The sequence below is a fragment of the Sminthopsis crassicaudata genome, chromosome 2 (assembly GCF_048593235.1).
Source record: "Sminthopsis crassicaudata isolate SCR6 chromosome 2, ASM4859323v1, whole genome shotgun sequence".
Classification (NCBI taxonomy): Eukaryota; Metazoa; Chordata; class Mammalia; order Dasyuromorphia; family Dasyuridae; genus Sminthopsis; species Sminthopsis crassicaudata.
In genome coordinates this window covers 244,990,118-245,016,701 of record NC_133618.1, presented here as the reverse complement: position 1 = coordinate 245,016,701, position 26,584 = coordinate 244,990,118, and the positions used below count along the sequence as shown (strand labels likewise).

At 36.2% G+C, this 26,584-nt stretch overlaps 1 protein-coding gene across 1 annotated transcript in view; it reads left to right on the top strand.

Annotated features, from left to right (window-relative positions):
• Window positions 1-26,584, top strand: part of LOC141552740 (piezo-type mechanosensitive ion channel component 2-like) — a 91,677-nt gene that overhangs the window by 22,268 nt on the left and 42,825 nt on the right. Inside the window, exons 10-26 of the mRNA XM_074284752.1 lie at window positions 1,068-1,109; window positions 1,899-1,931; window positions 2,676-2,794; window positions 4,822-4,985; window positions 5,255-5,431; window positions 6,685-6,828; window positions 8,803-9,003; window positions 11,315-11,519; window positions 15,023-15,124; window positions 16,262-16,427; window positions 17,482-17,725; window positions 19,187-19,283; window positions 20,917-21,079; window positions 21,531-21,620; window positions 22,693-22,814; window positions 23,988-24,053; window positions 24,793-24,902. Of these exons, the coding sequence (XP_074140853.1) occupies window positions 1,068-1,109; window positions 1,899-1,931; window positions 2,676-2,794; window positions 4,822-4,985; window positions 5,255-5,431; window positions 6,685-6,828; window positions 8,803-9,003; window positions 11,315-11,519; window positions 15,023-15,124; window positions 16,262-16,427; window positions 17,482-17,725; window positions 19,187-19,283; window positions 20,917-21,079; window positions 21,531-21,620; window positions 22,693-22,814; window positions 23,988-24,053; window positions 24,793-24,902 (2,245 nt within the window). The remainder of the gene's footprint in view (window positions 1-1,067; window positions 1,110-1,898; window positions 1,932-2,675; window positions 2,795-4,821; window positions 4,986-5,254; window positions 5,432-6,684; window positions 6,829-8,802; window positions 9,004-11,314; window positions 11,520-15,022; window positions 15,125-16,261; window positions 16,428-17,481; window positions 17,726-19,186; window positions 19,284-20,916; window positions 21,080-21,530; window positions 21,621-22,692; window positions 22,815-23,987; window positions 24,054-24,792; window positions 24,903-26,584) is intronic.

The following is a 26,584-nucleotide window of genomic DNA, read 5'->3' as shown; positions in this document are numbered from 1 at the left end:
GGAAAGGGAGCACTATGAGATTGAGACATGCTGTTAGCTGGCAGGCTAAGTCCTAAAAGGGAGTTAACACCCTAAAAGAGTTAGTTAGCTATAAGGAAGAGGAGTAGGGTTGAGAATTAAAGGAGATATCCCATGGCATGGAGGAGGGTTAAGGAGAAAGACACCATGAGGCAGAGTCCTTGTTAGACTGACCCAAAGGAAGACAGCACCATGAGATGACCCATAAGTAGATTTTATAGGGAAAATTTAACCTTAGGTACTTGACTGGGATGGTGATGGGTGAGACTGCCCAAGACTCCTACAGAGAGTGTATCTCAAGGGTTTGACATAACTTGGGTTTCTGACTGGAGGATTTCCCCAGAGAGTGGGACCATGGAATTAAACTGATCTCTAGCATTGCCTATTCCCTGCTTGCCTCAGGGATTAATTCTTTAGTTTCTCTTGGTTCAACTTACCATTCGGGAACCTCATTAATGAATATTACCTCATTTTGTCCTTATGATCTTTGAAAGTAAGTGCTATTATTATCTCCACTCGACCAGTAACACAGCTACTAAGTGTCTGAGGCAGGAATTGAACTCAATTCCAGGCTCATTGCTAAAAATACATTGGTTTTCTCTCTTCAAACCTCACTGCTCTTCATTACACATGATTTTCCCCACTTGATTTCTTCTTTTTATTCAGATAGTAAGCCTGGGGAGCCCAGTGGGGGAGATCCCAAGAAGCTGTCCCCCTCTACAGAGAAAAGGAAGTCCATTACATAAGAATCCCAGAGCTTACTTTGAGTGAACATGGTAGGCTGTAACTCCATCTTATGGAGAATCCACTCAAAAACTTCTTCTGAATCCATAACAAGCTTCTGGAGATAGAAGTCAATTTTAGGTCTTGTAGTTCCCAGATTGTAAAACTGTCTGCCTGACCTAAAAAAGTTAGTATTTCCTCATGCTGGCTCTTGCATTTTATTCCATAGAAGAGAAGTGGGAGTATTTCTGAAACAGGTTTTCATTGTATTATAATTTCATTAGTTATGGCATTTGTTTACAATATAACTGTTCTGTATTTCTTAGCAATAAGACGATTGAAAATGATGTACATCTCCTGGCAGATGTGTAAGTCTCTTCTTTTTTTTTTTTTTTAACTTTCTGTAGAAACTTTCTAACTAGCTGTCTCAGTCAATCAATAATCATGCATTTATTAGGCATCTGCTATGCACCAGGCATTGTGCCTGGGAATACCAATATAAGCAAAAAGAAAGACAATCCCTCACTCAAGAAACTTACATTCTAATGGAGGAAGATAACACATTAAAAAGAAACTGAAAGGGGGAGTGGAAGGGAAAAGAAAGTATTGTTACAGATTTATAAGAACAAAAATTCAATCCCTGGTAAACAAATGGACAAAGGGAAGAAGGGGAGGCTGAGATAATCAATTTCTGAGGGATTCTCATTCAACTCTTAGCTGCATATCACTGTTTCCATGTGTAAGATTTTAACAGGAGCAAAATCAGGGGAGGGGCCCATGGCAATGACCACCAGAGAATTCTGGCTTAGATCATACAATCACAAGTCATATCCTTCTATCTTCCATGTAGACTGACAATGCCATAGGGGCTCATAATAAATGTAATTTATTATTTCTTATATTATTATTATTTTATATTATATTACTTATTATAATATATTAATAATATAACATTATATATATTATTATATACAAAAAATAATTTCTCTTCTATAGTCTTTTCTTATATGGAGGGAGACTGAGAAATTGGTACCTTGGAGGGGGATGGGAAAATTGGCAATATTTGGGAGTAGAAATCAGAGGGATGGTTAAGAGGGAGAAACAAGGGAATTAAGCAATAAATTGCACATATTTGATAAACTATTCCTTTTCTTTAGGCTCAAAGCAACAATTCAGAAACTTCATAATAGGTGAGGATTAAATAAATAATCTCTCCTCTGGCTTGTGTTCACTTTGACACATTACCTGCTATATATAGCCCCAATAAGTTAGTTTACAAAAATTCTCATCATTTATTTGGTCTGCACAGCAACCTCAGAGGGAAGCTAGTGTGCAGAGGCTCTTAACCTGAGCTCTGTGAATTTCTCTTATCAATGATATTTTAATATAATTTCATTGTAATCTTATGTATTTTATTTTACACATTTAAAAGCATTATTCTGAAGAGTCAATAGATTTTGATAGACTGTCAAAAGGTCCATGGCATATACAAAAAAAAATTTAAGAGCTCCCTTGTATAAATATTATCCTTCCTGTTATACAAGCGCAAAAAACTGAGACTCCAAGAGTTTAATTGATTTGTCTAGTTTAATTGATTGTCAAAAAGCTAATAACTTTTATTTCAGAATTGGGTATTTTGACTTATAGTTCAGTTCTTCTACCTTGCCAGGTCAATTTCCTAATTTGGAGTCAGGTTTTTTTTTTTCCCCCTGCGGAAAAATGTTGATTAAATCAGTATAATGCTAATGGAAACAGGTCATAGTAGTTTAAAATTCTAAAGAATAGATAAATCAGCTCATTCCTTCCATTACCAGTGATGAGGAGCCATTTACTTTGTGACCTTTAAAAACCCAACCCAACAAATGAGGAAGTTGGCAAATGAATCGGTGATTTTTTTTTTAATAGCCTAAATCCACTCTTTCTGTATATTGCAGTCTGATGCCTGGAAAGATTGATGAAACTTGGACCTTCATGAACTCTCTAGACACTGTCACAGAGGATGAAAACCAGAAGCAGGAGGAAAATGAGCAGCCAGAGCAGAAAGGACCAGCAGGTTAGAGAGCTGATCTTCTGAAATAGATCATAGATGACTCTCTAAGGATTCCAGTGCTCAGCTGTGCCAAATTGATACTTTAGTGTACTAGGAAGTTGATATCTGTCATTAGGACTTTGGGATGTATATTTAGATAATAAATTTAAAGCTGAAGATGACCTTATATGTCATAAAATCAAGCCCCTTCATTTTTACAAATGAGGAAACTGAGGTTCTTCACTTAACTGATGTCTGAGGTTATACAGTAATTGACAGAGACGGAATTTGCACTATAGTATTTCCAACTCCAAATGCAGAAATTTTTCCTTTGTTACATATTGATAGCACAATAAACATGGTGTTAACTGATCAGGTCATTTAGACAAATGACTAATTTTGTATAAAAAACCAAGCAAATCCTGTTCCCTTCCTCCCCCCCCATTTCACCCCCCAGTCAAATTCCCAATCAGATTTGACCAATTCAAAGTTGTTGGGCTAATTCAACTTCTTTCAATAAATTAAATTTAATTTAACTAATAAATATTGGGTGCTCCTTTTGTAGCAAGTTCCAGAGTAAGAGGAGAGATGACATGAAGAAGAAAAACATAAATAAGATATAGTATAATACCTGCTCTTAAGGAATTTAGAAGCACAATAATAGCTAACATTTATATAATACTCTAATATGAGGTGCCTTTTCACTATTAACTCATTTGATTTTCACAACAATTCTGAGAGGTAGATGCTATAATTTTTCCCATTTTACAAGTAAGAAAACAGAAAAAGGAAGAAATTAAATGACTTGCCCAGTATCACACAATCAGTAAGATCTGTCCACTGGGTCACTTAGCTGTCTGGGTAGACCCATAGAAAAATAAGTATAGCATATAATAGGATTTGATAAATTTAAAATTTATGGTTTATATACAAAAATAATGCTATGGTTTAGAGAAGAAGAGGATCACTCATAGCAGAGAGATAAGACAACTTTACGGAGGAAGTGATGTTTGAGCTGGACCTTGAAGACTGATGTAGAAGAATGGAGTCAGAAAGACCTATATTTAAATCTTATCCTTTGATACTTATTAGATGTAGAATCCTGGACAAATCAATTACTCTCTCTGAGCCTCAGTTTCTACATCTATAAAATGTGGGAATTGGATTAGATGACCTTTGAAGTTGCTTTTAACTATAGATTTGGAATCTTGTGAATGAATAATATTTTGATAGACAAGAATGGGTGAGGCTGAAAGGTACTGATACAATTTTAGAACTAAAAGAGATTTTAGAGATCATCCAGTCAATCATCTTATTTTCAGATGAAAAAAAATGGAGGCTAGATTTAATTCATAATTTTGCCTAATTAGCAAAAATTGAAACTCTTTACTATACTGTCCCATAAACAATGAATTGAATGTCATATTCCCCCAGCATCTCCAATACTTTTTTCCCCCTCCCAATACTATTAAAGTCATATTAGTCACACATGTGGACAAACCTCATTATGTCAGACCTTGCTAATTAGGAATATATGATAATTCTTACAGGGAAAAGGCTGGATCTGTTTTTATACTATGTATTGAGAAAAGTCTTGCAAATTCATTCATTCAGTAAGTGATTGGTACTATGAATACTATAGTATGAAACTGGGGGAAAGAAGAATATAAACAAATAAGGTAGCTCCTTGTTGTTATCTTCTGCAAAGAGCTTCCCAAATAGGCAAAATTAAGTTCCATCAAGATTTGAATAAAATAGTTAATCTATTAAAGAGAAAAAATATATTTTAAGTGCTTCAAATGCACTTATGTTCAAACAGTATGCTAATCACAACTCATTGATATATTCATTAAAGCATGCTGAAAAAAACTTTTTTTTTTACAATGTTTAATAAGCTTCACTCTGGTACTATAAATGCATTTCAAAGTATTCAGTGATATGTCTTTAAAAACAACTCACCATTCAGACTTTTCACTGATGGCTTCAATTAGTTTTAATGAGATTTTAGCATAGTATTTCTAAGTCATGGCTTTTTTTTTCTCCCTTTTCAGAGAAAGAAACAAGAGATTGTGATTGGATGATTGACAAGTTAACTACTGGTTTTCTGAAAGTTCTAGAAATAGTTAATGAAACTCAAGTGTTACTATGGAGACTCCTGGAAATACACATTATTAAGATTGTTTCTACTGTGATCATCTGGATTACTCTTCAGGAGGTTAGTGATCCAGATGGAACTGCCTTTCAAGGGAGTTGCAAAGGAGCATTTTTTTCTCTAATTTGTGGAAGTTTGAATTTAGATTTTTAGAACCTTGAAAACCAGGTAGATCTCAAGATGAAAACCAGTTGAGCCTATCCAGACATATACTTTTATCTCCTGCTTAAAAGTCACCATTTGACTCTGAACCTCTAAAGTCAGGAGTATTCACAGGCACAGCAAAATAGAAAACAGGATCCAGTCAACACCAAACAAAATCTTTATTCCAGGTTTCCTTCATGAATTGCATTTTCTACATCATCTGGGTGTTTGCATTGCCGTATTCCAAATTGCGCCCATATGCATCCCACATCTGCACAGTTTGGGCTTGTGTGATGGTCATTTGCAAAATGATGTATCAACTGAAGTTTGTCAAACCTCTGACCTACTCTTCAAATTGCACTGAGGTGAGAATACTGGCAAAGACTTTAGAAATGACTTTATAATCTAGAGCATTAGATCAGGAGGAGATTGTAAAGTACTATATTTTCTCTCTGTCTCTCCATGTGTGTCTGTCTCTGTGTTTCTATGTCTTTTTCTGTCTCTGTGTCTCTCAGTAACTGTCTTTGTCTCTGTATGTCTTCTCTGTCTCTCACTGCTTCTCCATCTTTCTATTCCTGTTTGTGTCTCTGTCTCTTCCCTTCTCCTCTTTTCCCTTTGGGATGCAATCAGTGTTAAGTGATTTGCCCAGAGTAATACAACTAGCAAGTATCTGAGATCACATCTGAGCTCAGGTCCTGCTCCTAACTCCAGAGCTAGTGCTCTGCCTATTTTGCCACCTAACTGGCATATATCTTGAGAATGATTTCTCATACAAAGAGTAAGGAAGTTTTTGCTTACTTAAGGCAATTTATTTGAAGGTATGATGGTACTGTTACCTGACTCTTGGGGAAAGAAGTAGGAAAATAAGGGAAGGGGCTACTTTCTCAGACTATTACTTGGAAGAAATCCCTAGGACATGGATGATGGACAGCCTGAGTGACAGCAAAGGCAGAGTCTGTTAGGAGAACTCATAGACTTATAGAATCTTAAAAATCATCTAGTCAAATTCCACTCCTGTTTCCCACTATTTTGCAGAAGAGGAAACTAAGAGCCATGTGTTATTCAAAGAACATTTATTAAGTATCCAATAGGTGCACTGGGACAGCTACCAAAATAATTTAGACATAGCCCCATGGTATCAGGGTACTGATATTAGAAAATAATAAGTATGGAGAAGTTACTTCCATTTGGAGAAATGGGAGAAGGCTTCATTAAGATCTAAATTGGTGATGATAGATTACACGGATTTAGGGGCAAAGTTAGACAAGAACTCAGATGTCTTAATTCTTTCCACTGGTCACTTCCTTCTCCACCTCTGCTTTAAAGGAGTAAGATGAGCAAGAGGAAGGAGTGTGACACAGTGATAAGAGTACCATGTCTAGACTCAGAGGACCTTAATTCAAATCTGTCTCCTGATGTTTACTACCCATGTGACTTAGAGCAAATTACTTTAAAAATACTGGAATTCAGTTCCCTTATTTGTAAAATGAAGGGGTGGACAGATGGCCTCATAGGTTACTTCTATCTCTGGAACGGTGACCCTCTGATCTCAAATATTTGCTGTATTGTGTAAAGATGTAAACTAACAAATGTCATTATCTTTTCTGTTTTCTACTAGGAGTTATATCAGAATGGGACCCTTCTACCTGACAACCTAGAAGAGCTACGAGAGGCTTCTCTCTTATATATCTCCCCTATTGATCCAGCATATTGGCTTGGGGGACTAAGAAAATGTGACATCAAAGTGTTACCTTGCCTAAAGGTAGATGGGAAACTGTCCAGTAGCCTAAAAAGTTACACTTTAGTATTCTTCTTTTTCTTTTCTTCCTCCTCCTCCTTTTCCTCTTTCTCTTCTTCCTCCTCTTCTTCTTCCTCCTCCTTCTTCTCCACCTCCTCTTTCTCCAACTCCTTCTTCTTTCCTTTCTCTTTTTTTTCCTCCTCTTCTTCCTCTTCTTTCTTTTCTTCCTCTTCCTCCTGTAGTAGCAGATTGGGAAACTAAGAAGAAATTAAAGAGTTAGCAGACACTAAAGATAGTTTATTAGGTAAAGCAAGAAAAAAATGGGAACTTGGCCTGGATTCCAAGAAAAAAGTTTCAGACCCCAACAGAGTACTGTTTTAATTTCCGGATCTCAGAATGGAAACTTACAAAATGGACAATCCAAAGATCCTGAAGCACCTATGAGCAGAGAGAAAGATCTTATTTAGCTCCCATCTCCTTGTCTACAAATAAGAAGATGCATATCAAAATTTTCAGGGCATTTGAAGGTTAATCTAAGCAAGGTATATTTATAAGATTTATGGTTGGCAAGGAAGTAGATCTGGACTGCAGCTCTGCTTTCAATCTGTTTCAGATAATGGATAACACTCTTGGATGTTTTGAGCTTTGCAAAAAACATCATTCTTTATCTTTAAGAGCTAGTTCCTAGTTTAAAATTGCTCTGGAATGACTGGCTCAAGAGTAGCATAGTTAAAGGGAAATAATCTAATAAGAGAAATCTTTTCATGTCCATGTCCTGTATCTGTATGGAAAATGAAAGATATTTATAATTCACAATTAAACTTTGAGAACATTTGTTTTTCATCATTTACCAGTTAATATCTGGGGGAAAGATCTGGTACTTTTATGATATGATACTCTCATATAGAAAAGAAAAAAGATGCTCTCTTACTGAATTCTTTTTAAAAATGCATGTCTGTTTTTACAACAAAATTCATTATAGCAATAACAAGCAGTATTATTGAGAGCCCAATAACTAGAATGAAGAATTCTTAGGCCAAGTGTAATTTCAATAAGAGGGGAAGTGAAGAATGGGGATGGTAGCACAAAGGTAGTATTTTCCAAATGGGTCCAAGCCTGAAAGGGAATTGGTGAAAGGAAGGCAGACTCTGAAAAATCAGGAGCCAAGTGGAAAGTTCCTTGGGGAGTGTGTGTCAGGAGTAATCATACCTCACAATAGAGGAATGATAGTTACTGTAAGAGAAGAAGAATACCTCTCAGAAGATGGTGAAATGCACTCCTCCACTCAAATTGGCACCCTAAGGCAACATCCTCATTGAACAGAGCTAGTTACAACTCTGAAAGCCAGATACATGCTTGTTGTTGCATGGCACATAAAATTGGATATGAGTTCTGTGTATGGTGATTTAAAAACCTAAAATATAATTAAGCAAAGTAAGAGTATCAATTTTCATTAGTTTAAAAAATTTTTTGGCTTGTCAATAGTCATAATTTTACTAAGCATTTTCCCCCTAGATCAATTATAAAATGGATAGATTAATCATTGAAAAATGTTTCCATCGTTGAAAATGTTCAGAACTTCTTTGGCTTCCTAACAGACCATTGTTGGAATTATTCACTTTTTCTTGCAAATAGTGGTCACAAAAAAATGAATATTTTAAATAGCATTTTATTTTTCCCAATTACATGTAAAGACAAATTTTAATATTCCTTTTAAAAAAATTTCTCTCTCTCCTTCCCTCTCTTCCCCTAAACGATAAACAATTTGATACAGATTATATGTGTACAATCATGTAAAACATTTAAAAAGGCATATTTTCTTTTGAAAAAAAGCTCTTGAGCTAAAGTGAAGTCAGATGAACTATTTTATTCCCCAAAAGGAATATTTTGATAACTGGTATGGAGGCTGAAGATGACTTTCAGATTTTTTATTTAGTTAGCTAGGTAATGGAAAGGATCCTTGTTAACTCCCAGCTCCCCATCACTCTGATTTTACAGAATCATCTCATCATCTTGGCATTAATGGCAATTGAGGCCACTGTGTACAGGCACCAGAAATTCTACCGGCATTGTAATCAACTAAAACAGCCCTTAGTGAGTACCATTTTTGATGGTGTCACGAGGAAGCACTTGGATGATGGGTTACTGAGTATGATCAAATATTTCATCAACTATGGCTTCTATAAGTTTGGGCTAGAGGTAAGACACCCTTTCCTTGTCCCCATTATTGCCTGTAAGATGAACATAGACCATAAGAACCAGAGGAGACCTTAGGAATCATCTAATCCAGGAATTCCAAAGGTTTTTTTGTTGTTGTTGTCTTTTTGTTGTTGTTGTTGTTCGTTTTTGTTTTTGTTTTTTAATATCTTTGATATTAAAGTTTGTCAGTCTTTGTCAGTCTGGTAGAGTCTTTATACCCATTCTTAAATTAACGTTTTTAAATGCACAAAATAAAATACAAAGGATTACCAAGGAATATAATTGTATAGAAATAGAATTATCTTTTTTTTTTTAAAACAAATTCCCAGAAGTCACATTAAGATCTCTTGATCTAACCTGGTCTCCTTATTTTAATGATGGAAAAACTTAGGCTAAGAGAGGTAATTGATATACCCAGGGTCACATAGGTATTATATAGCAGAGTCAGGATTACATTCCAGCTGCATTAGGTCACCTCTCCTGCATCTCTGGCATGAATCTCTAGGACTGAGACAGAACTGGATGCCAGTTTGCCTCCTAAATATATAAATTATACTTAGAGAAATTTGCTATATTAGGTAGTACCTAATTCATTAACTTCTGTTATTTCTTCCTTAACTCCAAGAAATTAAATTTAGTTTTGTTGGTACAGTGCAAGGATTCTTAAAGTTTTTCCACTGATGACTCCTTTTTGCCCAAGAAATTTTGATGCAACAGTATCATATAAGTATATAAAATAGATATACAAATCAAACATTTACTAATAATAAATCATAATTTCAAGACCCCCCACATTCACTTTCATGACCCCAAATAGGATCATGAACTATATTTTAAGAAGCTTTGGATGGTAGATAGACCTCTGGAATTGAAATCAGGAAGACAGAGGTCTAAATTCTGCCCCAGACAATTATGAGCTGGGTGAGCATGGGGAAGTCTTTTCTACCTTTCAAACTCATACCTCCAGCTGCTTATGAGTGATCTCAGACTGAATGTTTCTTAGACAAGTAAACTTGTCATTTTTCCAAATCACTTAACCTCTCTCTGCCTAGTTTCCTCATCTGTAAAAAAGATATTAATAGCACTTACCTCTCAGAATTGTTGTGAGGCTCCAATGAGATAATATTTGCAAAGTGCTTTGCAAACCCTAAAATGCTATTTTTATTACCTTCCTCATGAAACTGTAAACTCCCAAAGTTGATTTTGAAGCTTTAAAATTCACAAAACACTTTCTTTACAAGAATCCTATGAAACACAAACACAGAGAAGCAGGACAGTGTTGAAAGCCACATATTTAGGGGTTGCTAGATGGTGCAGTAGATAGAGCACCAGCCTTGAAGTCAGGAGGAGGACCTAAGTTCAAATCTGACCTCAGACACTTAATGTTTCCTAGCTGTGTGATTGTAGGCAAGTCACTTAGCCCCAATTGCCTCAGCCAAAAAAAGTCAAAAAGTCATACTTTTAATTTATCACATTACTCTTCTTTTTTAAGAACCAAGCTATAGTAATAGAGATTTGCAGTTTCTTATACTATTCATTTTTTTCTGTTCTACTTTATATATGGAAATGACCTTCTTGGTGTTCATTAAATTCAGAATAAAAATAAAATAAGATATAAGAATCCAGTAAAATCTATAATTGGAGTATTAACTTATATGTAAGAAAACTAAGATTCAGAGAAGTTAAAAAATTTGTTCAAGATCACACAGCCAGTAAAGGTGGGAGTTGAGATTTGAACTTAAGCCATCTGACCCTACCCCTCCCTTTCAGTATATTAAGCTGCTTTTCAGTCATGGCTTCCCTTCAACCACCTCTGCATGTTGTTGTCCAGTCATTCAGTTGGGACTCCATGGACCACATCATCCATGGGGTTTTCTTGGCAAGATACTGAAATGGTTTGCCATTTTCTTCTCCACTAGATTAAGACAGAGATTAAATGATTTATCTGGAATAACATAGTTAGTTAGTATCTGAGGCTCAATTTGAACTCATTTCTTTAGAACTCCCAGTTCAATGCTCTCTACTGAGCCATGTCAATGCTTCTAAGGCAACCAGAGGTTGAGTAACTTGCCTGGCTAATAAGTGTCAAGCCAGATTTGAAATCAGGTCTTCCTGACTCCAGACCCAGAATTCCATCCACTGATTCATCTAGTGCCTAGCATATTAGGTCCTTAATAGATGTTTATTAAGTGGAATTGAAGCAGATTAAATAGCCAACAGTTTCTAAGCTCTGGCACTGAAATAGTTCTCTTCCTATTAGTTCACATTTTTTAAAATCAGTTTTTAAATTAAATTTATATTTGCCTTCCAGATGTGTTTTGTTGCTATTCTCAATGTCACAGGACAGCGCATGGATTTTTATTCCCTCATCCACATCTGCTTGTTAATTTATTTGGTACGTCTTCGGAGGAGGAAAGCAATTGCTGAGGCTTGGCCAAGATACTGTGGGTTTCTTGCCAGTCTTATGACCTTTCAGTACTTTCTCTGCATTGGAATCCCTCCAGCTTTTTGCAAAGGTGAGCTTGTCAGATGGTTTAGCTCATATCTTAGGAAAGGGACCTTGTACTCTCCTTTTATCTGGGAAGGCTCCCTTTCACAGGTGCAGCTCCTCAGGAAGCAGCTCTTTGATCCCCTCGGCTAAAGGGGCTCTTCCTTTCATAAAATTTCTCATAGCACTTTGACTGCACCTTTCTTCTAAATAAATAATTTCCATGTATTTTAATAATAAATTCCATTTAAATAGGATTTTTCAGTTTGCAAACCATTTTACCTAGGTTATTTTACTTGGTCCTCATAATAACTCTCTAAAATCAGTGCTATTATTATCCTCATTTTACTGATGAAGAAACTGAGGCAAAAAGGGACTAAGTGATTTGCTCAGGTTCATTCATCTGATGAGTGTCTGAGGCCATATTTGAACCCATAACTTCATTACTCCAAGCTTGGCATTCTGTCTGTTTTAATGCTTAGCACATGACAATTAAGTATGGAATATGTCTAAGTAAGCAAATAAGTAGCCTCATGAATTGAGAATCAGAGGATGTTAGGTTCTTACTAAGTGCTAATGAGATAATGAGATATTAGGTTCTTACTAAGTGCTAAGTCAGTACTTAACAATTCTCTAGTTCTGGTCTTTACTAGGAGTTCAACCCCTTTGAATTCCTGGGGAGGAGCTTGCATGCTTAGGAGGAGCAAGTTCATTGGTTGAAGTAACTTTTCCCAGAAGCTCTTGCATTATCCCACACCCATTCTCTGGGAGGATAAAAGAGGGTGGCACTTGAAAGATAGAGAGTCTTGTCTGGACCAGACTTGAGGCGGCTCCCTGCAGGAAGGGAAGTCACTACTCTGGACCAGAGTTGACGGCAACTGTCTGGAGACAACGGCTCTCTACAGGAAGAAGAATCCATCTGAGAGATTTGAGTTGACACAGCAGATCTCCTTCCAGAGAGCAATCGGCAGCTTCTGGAGACAACAGCACATTACAAATTGGCGCCCAACGTGGGGCAATGACTTTTGCTTATCCTGACAAGGACTTATTCTGAGCCTTCAGAGAAGCTAGACCGGACCATTGCAATTTGGCGCCCGAACAGGGACTTGAACCCTGGACCCTCAGGTCCAGGTCAGATGTGCTGTTGTCTCCAGAAGCTGCCGATTGCTCTCTGGAAGGAGATCTGCTGTGTCAACTCAAATCTCTCAGATGGATTCTTCTTTCTGTAGAGAGCCGTTGTCTCCAGACAGTTGCCGTCAACTCTGGTCCAGAGTAGTGACTTCCCTTCCTGCAGGGAGCCGCCTCAAGTCTGGTCCAGACAAGACTCTCTGTCTTTCAAGTGCCACCCTCTTTTATCTTCCCAGAGAATGGGTGTGGGATAATGCAAGGGCTTCTGGGAAAAATTACTTCAACCAATGAACTTGTTCCTCCTAAGCATGCAAGCTCTTCCCCAGGAATTCAAAGGGGTTGAACTCCTAGTAAAGACCAGAACTAGAGAATTGTTAAGTACTGACTTAGCACTTAGTAAGAACCTAATATCTCATTATCTCATTAGCACTTAGTAAGAACCTAACAAGAGGGACTGATTCAAATCCTAGCTCTACCACTTGTCACCTGTGTAACATTGGCCATGTCATTTGATTTCTTGGTCTCAGTTTCTTTATGTGTTGGATCAAATGACCTTAAAAGTTTCCTCAATCCCTAATTCTATGATCCTGTGATCCTAAGTCATTACTAAACAAGTTTAATTATTTTTATATTTATTATCATTTTATTTTTAAAAGTTAATTGTCATTTATTTTAAAATTAATTTTTATAATTCAAATTACTTTTTAAAATTAAGTTCCAAATTCTCTCCTTCTCTTCCACCCCCTCCTGCACCTATTGTCAAGGCTACATATGTGATATCAATTATATGTGTGAAATCATGAAAAATATATTTCTATATTAGCCATGTTAACCAAAAAAATGCAAGAAATATCAAGAAAGTAATATATATATATATGATTCAAGTTGCATTCAGACTCCTGAGTTCAGTATTATTTTAAATAAATCATTTAATAAAAATAAAACTAAACAGCATTTGGTTATTTGGTTAGTGCTTTGAACTTTTCTGACCATGGTTTTAAATCTTGTGCTTTAGCCAATATGACTCTTCAGAGTATAATGATCAAGTAGGTAACCTGAGTTCTATTTTGGCAGGAGAGAAAATTAATTTTTAAAGGTAAAAGATTGGATTCAGGTCATTTGGTTGGTTCCCCTGTGTTTTCTCTACTAAACTTCAGATAGACAAAACCAGAGATTTGATTATAATACTTTTATCACTATTAATTTCTTATTATTGTTTCACACATCCTATTTTAATCACTACCAGCTAACTGCCTTAGAACAGTGGTCTCAAATATACAAGTTTATAATATTCCTGTGACTACAATACTCCTGAATGTCAATTGAATCAGATTAAAATATAATTGGGATATAATTAATAAAATGAATAAAAATACAACAAAATACAATGCCATAGATAATACAATAGATAATGCTAATAGGCCCCCCATAGGGATCCTTATCTACTATATAGCCCCCATTTCTATTTGAAGGGTCACTCCTGACCCTGTGGATAGGCCTGAGTTTAAATTGTGACTCAAATATTTACTAGCTGTGTGATTAGTTTCTGGGTCTCAACTATTTCATCTATAAAATAAAAGAAATGGATTCTATGGCTTCCAAATTTCTTTATGGCCATATCAATTTGCAAAAAACCTAAAGTATGAAACTTTCAGATCTTTGGTTTGAGCTGCTATGAAGAGAACAAACACCATTCAAGGAATCCAACAAGAGATATACACTGTCACACATAGAGTCAATATTTGGAGCCTTTTCTCTCTGGTAGGGTTTATACTCTGCAGGCACATATTTTGAGAGCCTACATCTCTCTCTCTTTTAAATGAGAGGCTTTTTTAACCTGGGGTCCATAGACTGGGCTCTGACAATTTGAATAGGAGAAAAAAAAATTCATCCTTCTTTCTTTTGGTTTCTTTATGCAATTCTTCACATTTTATTTTATGCATTTAAAAATGTAATTCTGAGAAAGAACTCTAGAGGCTTCAATACACTGTCAAAGGGGTCCATGACAATAAAAAGTTAAGAAATTTTAGTCTGGATGATTTAACTCTGTTCTTAATGGACTTCTCTTACTCTATCACTGTCTCTGTCACTAACTGCCTGTGTAACTCTGGACAAAGTACTTTATAAAATGAGTAGTTTGATCCAGATGGCCTCAAAGTCCCTTCTAATTTTAAATAAATACTATTATGATAAATACTAAATACTATTATGATCTGTTAATCTCTATGGTCTCTTATAGCACTTAATAAATCCTTTGATCCCATATCCTGCTCCCTCACACATGCACCAAAATGAGAGATCAGAGATGGGCTTTTATATAAAAAAAAATTGCATTAAAGAATGATGACTCAATGTGATTAAAAAATATGATAATAATATGAAAAATCAATCCTTGTTCTACAGATTACCCATGGAGATTCATGAGACCAGCAATTCACTCAAATCTCATCAAATGGTTGTATCTCCCCGATTTTGCCAAGAAACCAGATGCTGCATTTTTGCTGCGTGAGTAACTAATGTTTCTGTATGCCAGTGTCCTAAAAGGGACTTCAGATCAACTGGGCCTTGCATCTCACCTGATTTCACTTTGTGGTACCCATGGGCTTTCCATACTCCTTTTCCAGCATCATCATCTCTTATTACATTCCTCCATCCCCTAAATTTTCCCTGTCAGTGTGGATTGATGAGAAGAGCAACCCTGATCCTGTCACTAGCCAGCTCTACCTCCTTGAGCCAAGCACTTTTTTCTTGGAGCCTCAGGTTCCATAGGGAATTGTACTAGACCAACTCTAACTTCCAATTCTAAAATACTGTAATTCTTTGAATTTTCTCACCATACACACAATCTATTACTTTCTTTGAAAATTGTACTGTTAAAGTTGATGATAGGGCTAAAGATAGGACAGTCAACTCAAAGTCCAGTTCAAATCATTCTGGCTTTCTGTGCTCCTGTGTTAAGCATTTTGAGCAGGGAATCTACTCTTCTCCATAAACCCAGAGCCATAACCAGCTACACTGTACCTGGGATAATTATCATAAAACACATGAGGGACAGAGTGAGGATATCGGTTTTTGTACTAGGATGCTGCATGGCTATTTCTAGGGAGACTCTCTAGTAATAGGATTGGTGGAAAATTAACAGTTCAGGATTGGGAGGGACTAACTTGGGTTACTGAAGCCAGTAGGGAATAAATCTTATCAGGCAACTTCATTTTTAAAACTTATTTTGCTTGGAACCAGGTGCTAAATTCATCTGTTTCTAAACTGCTAGTTGGATTAGACCAGAGTGCTATCAGCACCCTCTAAAATTTCTATTTCCTTGGCAAAGCCTTTGCTGTCTTGCCCTAGTTGAGACTCTATCTTTTGGTAATATTGCTGCTGTCCTCCTTAGCAGCTAGTTGAAAAGCACAACAACTTCTTTGTGTTTTTTCCCTCCCTTTCTCAAAAGAAAGATGATAAGAGAATTAGTTCACAAAGACATTTGGGAGGATGAATGATTCTATTTAAGTATAAAGTTTTCCTGCCCTAAAGGACTTGACCCCTGAATAGTGACTTCAGTAGAACTGTTGTACAGACACTTGTTTAAATGTGGAGCAGACCACCTTGCAAAGGGTCTAATTCCATTCCTACATATCTTCACAGATGATTTTTTGCTTCTGCTTTTTGCCTCTCTCCAGTGGCAAGTATTTGAAGATGAGAATAAGGCTTCTGTGAGAATGCAGGTAGGAGATAATGTGGAGATAAGCCGGGATTTAGTCCCAGAAGATCTAAATCAATTCACTTCAGTACCAAACTTTATTTACTCCCGGTAAGAGTCTGGTGAGGCCACAGAAGAGTGGCTCACTCTTTATTCCCTCCTTGGTTCATCTTGTTCCTAAATTTCTTTTTTTTTTATTTCTTCTGAACTTCCCCAGTAATCTAGTCCTACAGAGGCAGTTGAATGAGTACGGTGTCAAACCTGGAGTCAGAAAGACCCGTGTTAATGCTGTTTCAGACACTAACTGTGTGACCCTGGGCAAACCACTTAATCTCTGCTTCAGTTTCCTCCAATGTAAATTTGGCATATGTGTAAATATATATGACACAAGATTGCCATGAGGATAAAATGAAAAGACATATAAAATATTTTGTAAATGTTAAAGCACTATATCAATGCTACTTATGATTATTAGCTATAATTATAGTCCCATCTTTTTAGTAAATTGCTTTCTAATGCTTCTTGGTTGTTTTATTTAACTTCTGAGAACATTTTGGGGTTTCTTTCCTTTTGTTGGACCATAGGATCTTAGGATTTAGAACTAGAAAAAAAATCTTAGAAATCATTTTGTTCTGGGGCAGCTAGGTGATGCAGTGGATAGAGCACCAGCCTTGAATTCAGGAGGACCAGAGTTCAAATCTGGTCTTACACTCCCTGGGCAAGTCACTTAACCCCAGCCTCAAGGGGCAAAAAAAAAGGAAAAAAAAAGAAATCATTTTGTTCAATTCTTCATTTTACAGATGAGGAAAATAAGGTTTAGCTAGGAGAATGTACTTGCCCAGAATGATATATTAATAAGTATCAAAGTCAGGATTTGAATCTTGGTCCTTCTCTTGACACAATTTTCTTTCCATCACATAATACCACCTCTCATTTTGTAGTTAATAGACATGTTCAACCAGAGGTTGAAGATTTACATGTAGAGAAACTCTTAAAAAAGAGATTTCTCCATTAGGCAGGAGGACCCCTTCTAACCCTTAGATTCTGAGAGCTATTGAATCTTAACATTGGAAGAAACCTTGGAGGTCATTTAGGCTAAAAATGTCTCACCCTGTGAAATTTCAAATGTCTACTTAGATTTTCACTCAACTGTTCTGTTCTCTAGGTCTTACCTGGATATGGCTAAAGTCATTGTGTTCAACTACCACCTCTGGTTTGTACTCTGCCTGGTTTTCCTCACGGGAACTTCTCGAATCAACATCCTCTGTGCTGGCTACTTGGTAGCCTTTTTCTACTTTATGCTCCATGGGAGGGCCCTCCTGCTGAGACCCGTGAAAATTATTCTCCATCAGTGGGATTATCTGATTACATATGCTGTTCTAGTGATTGCCATGAAGAACCTTTTAAGTGTATGTTTAACCTTCAAATAGCCTCCTACTTCTTCTTCTTCTTCTTCTTCTTTTTATGCTCAGCTCTCTTAAGACTTTAAGAAAGTGAATGTGTATTATCAATATAAAAAGTAATCTTAAAAGAACATCTTTTTCATCTATTTAACCAAGAACTTCGCTAGGCAAATCACTTAACTTCTCAGTATAATAACGTAAACTCCTATTAGATAATACATTTCAGAAAAAAAAGTTTATCTCCATTGGTAGAGTTTTACTATCTGGGAGTTCCCAAATCAATGAAACTACAAGTACAGACCCTAACATTTTAACCTAGAAAACACTAAGTAATGTCTAAAATGTCATCATGCAGCATATACTTCTTAAAGAAGCTTTTAAGACCAAAAAGCTATGAATTTGAATAATGGTAGGGAAAAACCAGAAATGATAGGGTGGGAAGTGGAATGATTTATGAATTAGCAAATGAAAACTAGAACCTAGTATTAGGGATAATTATTAGGGATTGGATTTGTGATTTCATTGATATAGAAAAATTCCAAATAAGAAAATGGTCCCCTTCTAGAACCTTATGTGCAACATGTAGTTTTAGAGAATTCTCTAGAAAATTAAGAAATTAAGTTATTTGTCAAAGATTATATAGTCAGTACTATATAGACAGTACTTAAACCCAGTTTCCATGGCTTCAAATCCAAATCTTTATGTACTGTGTCCATATTGCTTCCCAAAGTCCATTATTAAAAATTTCTAAATCTGCATGACATTTAAAATGCTCCTCCAAAACCTTATCCTAGCTTGGGGGTGGTCCTAGATTCTGGAAGGCTAAAAGAGTGGTGCATAAGTTCCAGTAAGTTCTGTACCAAGCAGGAACAGCTTTGAGGACATCCCTGTGATGGATAGATCCATAGTGATGTCTGTGGTCCAGAACCAGCCTAACTAATAGTCAAAAGGCTCACAACCAAAAGATTAAACACAAGGTGGCAACTATTTTTCTGTAGATGGAAACATGGAGGGGTTATCATCTGCACTAAAGCATGAAATCACAAGTGTAAGTATTACTGAACAATAAACACTTTGCACAGAACTTGAACACAGATGGTGCTTAATAAATGATTTTGACCAATCACTATAATTTCATATTTCTTATTTTACTTAATCCTTATAATAACCTTACAAAGATTATTGTGAAAAAGGAAAATTATTATTATATTATTATTTTATAAAAGAGAAAAGTGATGCTCACTTAAATTATTTGTTGGGATCATGGAGCAAATAATAAGATAGGGTGTTGAACCCAGGTTTTCTGATTCCTAGTCAGTCCCTCTGGCTGCTGAGACAAACGCAGGAATCACACAGAGATATCTATCTGGTTTAGCTTTGGAATAAATGACTCCTGAGATCACCTTTCAGCTCTAAGATCTTGTGATTCTGTACTGAACATTTCCTGTGTTCCTTTTCTGATTGTAGATCGGAGCTTGTGCCTACCTAGAGAGATTATTGAGTTCCTATTGCTGGTTTGTACACAGTTTTAGCATATACTGCACAATTGGAGGCTATAGCTTGTGTAAGTACCCAGTCTGCTCTTCTCATTATTGGTGTGAATGCTCGGCTAACTACTCTCATCTCTGGTATAAATGTCCATCCCATTGTACTTGCCTTCTCTTTCCAAAGAAAAAAGACTAAGTTGGGCAAAAACTTCATATAAGCTTGATTAACTATGCACAATTCATGTTCTAAACAAGAATATGGAAAGAAACCAAGCTAGAAATTGGTTCCAAATTGTAGATACACCCATTTTCTCAGAAGAAAACTCATGAGCTCATTTAATAAATGAATATTCTAAGTTCCTATGCTAATAGGCTAAATGGAAGAAGAAAAAGAAGAAGGGGGAGGGAGGGAGAGAAAAAAGAAGGGGGAGAGAGAGGGAAAGGAAAGGAAGGAAAGGAAGAAAGGAAGGAAAGGAAAGGAAAGGAAAGGAAAGGAAAGGAAAGGAAAGGAAAGGAAAGGAAAGGAAAGGAAAGGAAAGGAAAGGAGGAAGAAAGAGAGGAAGAAAGAGAGGAAGAAAGAGAGGAAGAAAGAGAGGAAGAAAGAGAGGAAGAAAGAAAGGAAGAAAGGGAAGCATGGAGAAAGGGAGGAAGGGAGAAAGAAAAGGAGGGAGGGAGAGCAGAAGGGAAGGAAGGAAGGGGAAAAAGGAAGGGAATATGAAAGAGGAAGGGGAAGGCAAAGGAAAGGAAGGGAAGGAAGAAATAAAGAAGAATACTTTTTTTTTTTTTTTTTTTTTTTTGCTGAGGCAATTGGGGTTAAATGACTTGCCCAGGGTCACACAAGAATACTTTATCTTCAAGAATTTCTTCCTAAAGATAAAAGCAACTAAATAGATTTGACACCTTCACTTTATTTTTTTTCCCATCTTGATATATGTTTATGGGAGTATTCAGGGAGTGCTTGAAATGTACAAATCATTCATCCACATTTCTCTATGAGCTATATTTCCCATAGTAATAGAGATCATATTAAAATGTACCTACACGTAGTCCAGTACAGTGATTGACATGATTTTTCTTATAATTCCGATTTAACTTCTCCCTATATTACTTTTATGTAATTAATATCATATGCTTTTAAAAATGGCATAAACATTTTTTTTTACCTGAGGCAATTGGGATTAAGTGACTTGACCAGGATCAAACAGCCAGAAAGTGTTAAGTGTCTAATGTCAGATTTGAACTCAAGTCCTCCTAACTTCAGGGTTGGTGCTTTATACACTATACCAACTAGCTGTCCCAAAATGCCATATGCAATTAAAACAAAACAAAAGGGAAAAAAGGTGCATAATTTTCCTGATCTATCCATGGAGGAAAGCTTCAATCAAGTTGACTCTTTCAGGTCCAGGGTCATATTATGGGACCCTTTAGAGAGGAAAGGACTAAAATTCTGCCTGACAATAGATGAAAATGAACTTCATTTTGGGAATGGAGGAGAAAAAGAAGACTATTATACTCTTATTTTTATAAGACATCTTGAATTCCTATATCTGCCTTCTAAAGAGTTCAGAGCCCTTTTCCCTCATCTGTCTTTGCACCATTTCTTCTATTGGCAATTCTCATTTTGAGAGAAGGGTGGAAGTAGGGGACAAGATTATTTCTACTATGCCCTCACAGAAATGCTTATAAACAATCACATTCTTTCTTGTGTAGCTATTCCTGATGATGAAGAATGTGAACCTCCAGAACAGGATGCTGGGATCCTATGGGATGCTATATGTTTCACCTTCCTGCTAATACAGAGGAGGATTTTTACAAGTTACTATCATCTTTATGTAATGGCTGATCTAAAAGTTACTGAAATCTTAGCATCCAGGTACATGGGCAATGTGCCACTGAGCAGAGGGTGGGAATTGTCATATTTCAGATTATATCTCAGAATATTGAGTATTGTCATATCTCAGAGCTGGCATTCAATTGAATCCTACTGGATTCAATATATGTTGAATATATGTTGAGGAGAGATATATAACATAATTATAAAGTGATCAATTTTGGATGACTTCGTTTTATAGAAAGGGAAACTGGATTTGTCAAGTAGTGAATTAGTGGTAGAGCTGGGAGTAGAACCTGAGTCTTTTGATTCTTGGTAGGGTGTCATTTCTGCTACATTAAGCTATACTTGTCTTACTCGATGAATGTTTTTCTTGATGAATGCATTCCCCCAATACAAGGTAAAATTCTCTCATATGTTTTGATGAATGCCAGGTAAGTCAATTAGATTTCATATAATAGGAATAACATAATGTTTTTTTTTGCATGCTTAGAGGAGCTGAGATGTTTGACTTGAAGTTTAAAAAGTTGTTGGTGCTCAGAGAAGAAGAAGAGGAAAAGTCAAAACTGTCCATGATGAAACAGTATGTTTTTCCAACAATGCTTTACATCCTGCTCCTACATAGGAAAGATTAGCCAACCACCTGAGGCCGGCCTTATGCATTGCTCCTTCTCCATTTCTATCAGAGTACATTTTCCTACTTCATAACTATGTATTTAGAGCCGGGAAGAAACTTAGAGGTCACTGAGATGAATCTCTTTATATTATACAGAAAAAAACTGAGGCAAGGAGAGAAAAAAAGTGGTTCACCTGAGATTCCACAGCTGGTAAATGGAAGAATTAAGATTTGACCCTAATCCAACATTCTATCCATTATACCATTTTTGTTCCACTGTTTTTAGTCATTGTTCCCTGACCCAATTTGGGATTTTCTTAGCAAAGATACTGGAGTGGTTTGCTATTTCCTTCTCTAGCTCATTTTACAGATGAGGAAACTGAGGCAAACAGGATTAAGTGACTTCAGAAAGATGAGTCTCCTTGACTCCAAGACCTTGAACTCTGTGCACCATGGTGCCATCTAGCTACCCTTTTCACCATACTCCTTCTTTAAGTTACCCTGTCCCTCATCTTATTGAATATGACTTACAGGAAGAATAAGCAATAAAGCTGAATAAAATGACCATGTTCTGAGTGTAGATTGTTATATTTGAGATTTGAATATGTTGCCCATAAGGGCATAAGGGCCTATAAGGATGCTAAGAAGTGCTTTCCCAAGTTAGGAAGCTTATATAATTCCATAATTTGCATCTTCTTCCTTTCCTACCTCTTCTCTCCCTCCAGTTCTCTCCTCCCTTCCCCACCTCACCCCCAAACCCATAATTGCTATTTCATATTCCCACTGCAACTGCATTTGCCATGATAGATCTCCCTGGAATAACCTACCCTCTTCTCTCTACTAATCTAATGCCTACTCCTTCTTTAAAGGCTCTAAAGAGTTTCTTCCCTCCATTCTTAGCAAATCAATAGAAAGAATAAGTTCTAAAATAACATGGAGCATTCAGAAGTTTTGGCAGGAGATAGGGCCCATTTGGAGAGAAGAGGTGGGGCTTGGGGTAGGGAAGAATGGGTTCTTGGAATTTGTCTTAAATTGCCAGGATGGAGAAAATCAAATTGAAACAGAAGAAAATTGACAGTAAGCAGCAGACTGATAAGACCCCTGATGCTTCAGTGGTTAAAGACAGCTATTCTCCCAAGCAAGGAACAAGACAAACACATGGTAAGGATGAAATCATCAATACACTCAGCTGTCTCAGGTGACCCTTGAAGATTATTAAAGAAGATTAATTAAATCATCTCTCATATAAAGCCACTCTTCTCCAAGAGTAAGAAAGGGGATAGACTTACATCTCTAGAAATGTTAGACAATGGATCTTCACTATAGCAGCTTCTCCACTGACCTCATATACTTAACAAATTTGCCTCTGAAACAGCACTGGAAATGTACATTCTGATCCATAGGATTGTAGGGTTAGAGCTGGAAGGCTCCATACAATCATCTGGTCCAAACTTCTCATTTTATAGGGGGGGAACTGAAACCCAGAGGAGTTAAATAATTTTACCTAAGGTTGCACATATAGTGGGAGAAAAAAAGTCATTCCCCCTAAGCCAGTAGCTTGGCAGTTGAGATACAGATCTAGTTCTTCCAAGTACAAATGAAGAGCAATTTCTACTGTACTTGTGGGCCTCCAGCAGAGGGAGGCCCTTCCTTTTTGCTGGTTAATTAGTATGCTTCCTAGAAATTCAAATGCTGCTTTGACAGCTACAATCCTGAGATTTCCCAAAACATAACCTCAAAGGGATCAGGTACCTGAATGAGATGGGTAATTTTTGCTTGTTTAAACAAAGAATAGAACATTTTTTCCTAAAATTAAATTTTCATCTCATAGATTCCTCTTGAATTGAACCAATTTAGGAGATTAAAAAAAAGAATTCATGTCTTTATTTGATGAGCAGTCACATTTCTTTTTATTAGGCGAATATTACATTCAGTATATAATTTTACCTCACCAATTAAGACTAGTTAAGAACAATCTATATTAGTAACATTTGAATTTAGAAGGTATCTTTTAAAAATCATTTAATAAAATGTACTGTCACTGTTTAAAAGTATATAAAATATCCAAAGTAGTTTTGCAAAGTATTGCCCAATAGAGATACTAGGGACACCTGCTTTTTTGAATAGGCAAGAATGAGTTTTAATTGTCATATGTGATGAATGTAACTAAAAATAATTCTGTCAAGTTACTTTTCAAAACCTTGTAAATCTATTCATTTGATTAAGCCAATCTTAATGCATAAAACAAAGGTAGTCTTTAGTTCTTTGGGGAGGAATTATTCTAAGTTTTAAATGAATGATATCTTATCTAGTGAAGTTTAACTATATTTGCAGATGATGGGAGCATAATGAACAGTAAAGAAGAGAATTGGTGGAAACCTTGGGTGAAACATCCTTCTAGTAAGTTGACTGAGATTCTAAGAGCATAATGGATTATTACATAGGACTAATGAGGCAGAGGTAGAGGGTATAAATATTATATAAATGTTTGTTATCCTCAGTATTATCATTATTTTCTTGTGGACCAGCTTTGTTCCATAGTTGCAGATTGAATCCCTATTCCTATCCAGATCCCTGGAAACACTATATTATCCTATGCAAAGGATCCTGAGCTAGAAAGTGTAGATAACAGAGAAAATCCTTTATATTTGTTATAAATATGTATTATTTATTGTAACTCATGCCCTAGGTTGATGAATTGGTAGCACTGAGCTTAGATACAAATGGATAGTATTTCATTTTTTGATAGCTATAGAAAATCTGCAATCTGATTGTCCCAAGAAATGGGCAATGAATGGAGGCTTTCTATGCTATAAATAACAAGTTGTTTGTGGTGATAGATGACAAAAAAAAGCATATTTCCCTCCCTTCCTCCCATGCTCATCCCCCTCTCCCCCCAACCTAACTTCCCTAGGGAATAATTCAATGCACCAGTACAAATGCAGCTCAGGCTACATGAGAAGGTCTGAGATTTCAGGCTGTTTCAGGAAGAAGTGAGTCTCATAAAAATGAAATGTTTTGTAACATCACTAGAATAAGACATATTTTAAATAGTACTTGACTTTTGTTATAAGCTTTCCTGGCATGTTTGTACAGAGACAAAGGTATATATTCTTTAATCCTGTTGAATTGTTTTAAGTGATTCAGGATGGGAGCTATAGCCTTTTTGAATCTGATAATGAAGAGGAAGAAGAAGTAAATGAAGAAAAAAAGAAAGAAGTATTTCCAAAGCCTAAAACTGCCTTCCAGGTATCTTTGTTGAGTGATATCCCTGAATTATCCAAATGCAATAGTCTCATTACAATACTGATTTGTTATTTTTGTTAATAACAACTCACTGATGATGTTTTAAGATTCATAAAATACGTATTTGTCATAATCCTGTAAAATAGATAGTGATAATATTATTATTTCTATCCCTCAAAGGGCCTATCAGTTAACTATCCTAATTCTTCTATTCATCATTCCTGTGATTTACTAGACAAAAACACTCTTCTATTGCCAACACTCTCCTACAGATGTTATCTTTCCCTATTAAAGAATTAAGTTCCTGAAGAATAGGAACTATCTCACTTCTGCCTTTGTATTCCTTGAGATTCCCTCCCTCCCTCCCTCTCTCTCTCTTTTCCTCCTTCTCTCCCCCCTTTCTTCCTTCCTTCCCTCCTTCCTTCCTCTTTCCTTTCTTTCTTCCTTCCATTTTATAAATGAGAAAATTGAGATTCAGAGATATTAAATGACTTGTTCAAGAACATATCTAGAAAGTATTGGGATCAGAATTGGAATCCAGGTCCCCTAATTCTAAATCCATTATTTTTATTATAACTCATACTATAAGCACCATGTCATGGTGAGTTCAAAACATCATAAATGTTCATTGGAATGAACACTAGATTCGTACTCAAAGGATCTGATATACTGGCTTTGCTACTTACTGCCCTCTGTCACCTTGGAAGTCACTTATCTTAGTCCCTTATCTGAAAAAAGGAAGGAATTGAACTAAATGTCCTTTAAGGTCCTTACATTGGCTCTAAATCTCAGATATTGGTTAACCATCTCATTTTATATTCAACTGAGGCTTGGCAAAGTTGTACAAAATTGATTGTACAAGTGGAAACAGCAGAACCCAGAGCTAGGCTTTGAATTCAGGTCCTAGCAATCTAACTCCAGTGCTCTTTGTGCTATACCAGGCTGCCACAGTGTGTATCTATCACTGTGTAATGGGAAAGTGAGTTGACATACGTATTACAACATAAACAAACAATATGGCAAGGGACTTCATTGCAGGCTTTCATTATGTTTATTGTTTTAATTTGGGGGGATTTCTAAATATGAAAAGAATTGTTGCTTGAGGCCCACAATTCCAGATCTTTGCATGTGTTTATTTATAATCAGGGCATGAAATTGGAATACTCCTTTTCAGCTTGAGGCAGTCTTCTAGATATTTGGAAAACATGGTTCAATTGGGAAGAAATCCTAGTTTTTCATCTAAGGAAGTCACTGACCAGTTCCTCTTATTGTAAATCATTTGCCCTACAATACGGGAACTGTGGATTGCATTGATCTTTGCAAAATAAAGGGGAGACTAAAGAACAAAAATGTTTCTCTAGTTCCTATATTAAAAGGCAAGGAAAGCCAACATGGCATTGTGCCCTGGGTTCTAGATTTAGTATGAGGAAAATGTCTTGTCTGTGATGTTTGCCAGTCATGGAATCTCAAGTGATATAGTACTTTTCCAGGCCACAAGACATGATCTTATAAACTATGCATAATAACACATGTACTACTTATATCTCATGGATATGGATAGAAGTGTGCTTCATAAATCTTAAAGTATCATAAAAATGTTAATTTTTAATCATTTGGGAAAAAAATCTTACTTCAGCCTTTTATTCTCTCAAACCTTTGTTCTGTCTCAATTTTTTTGAAGAGCA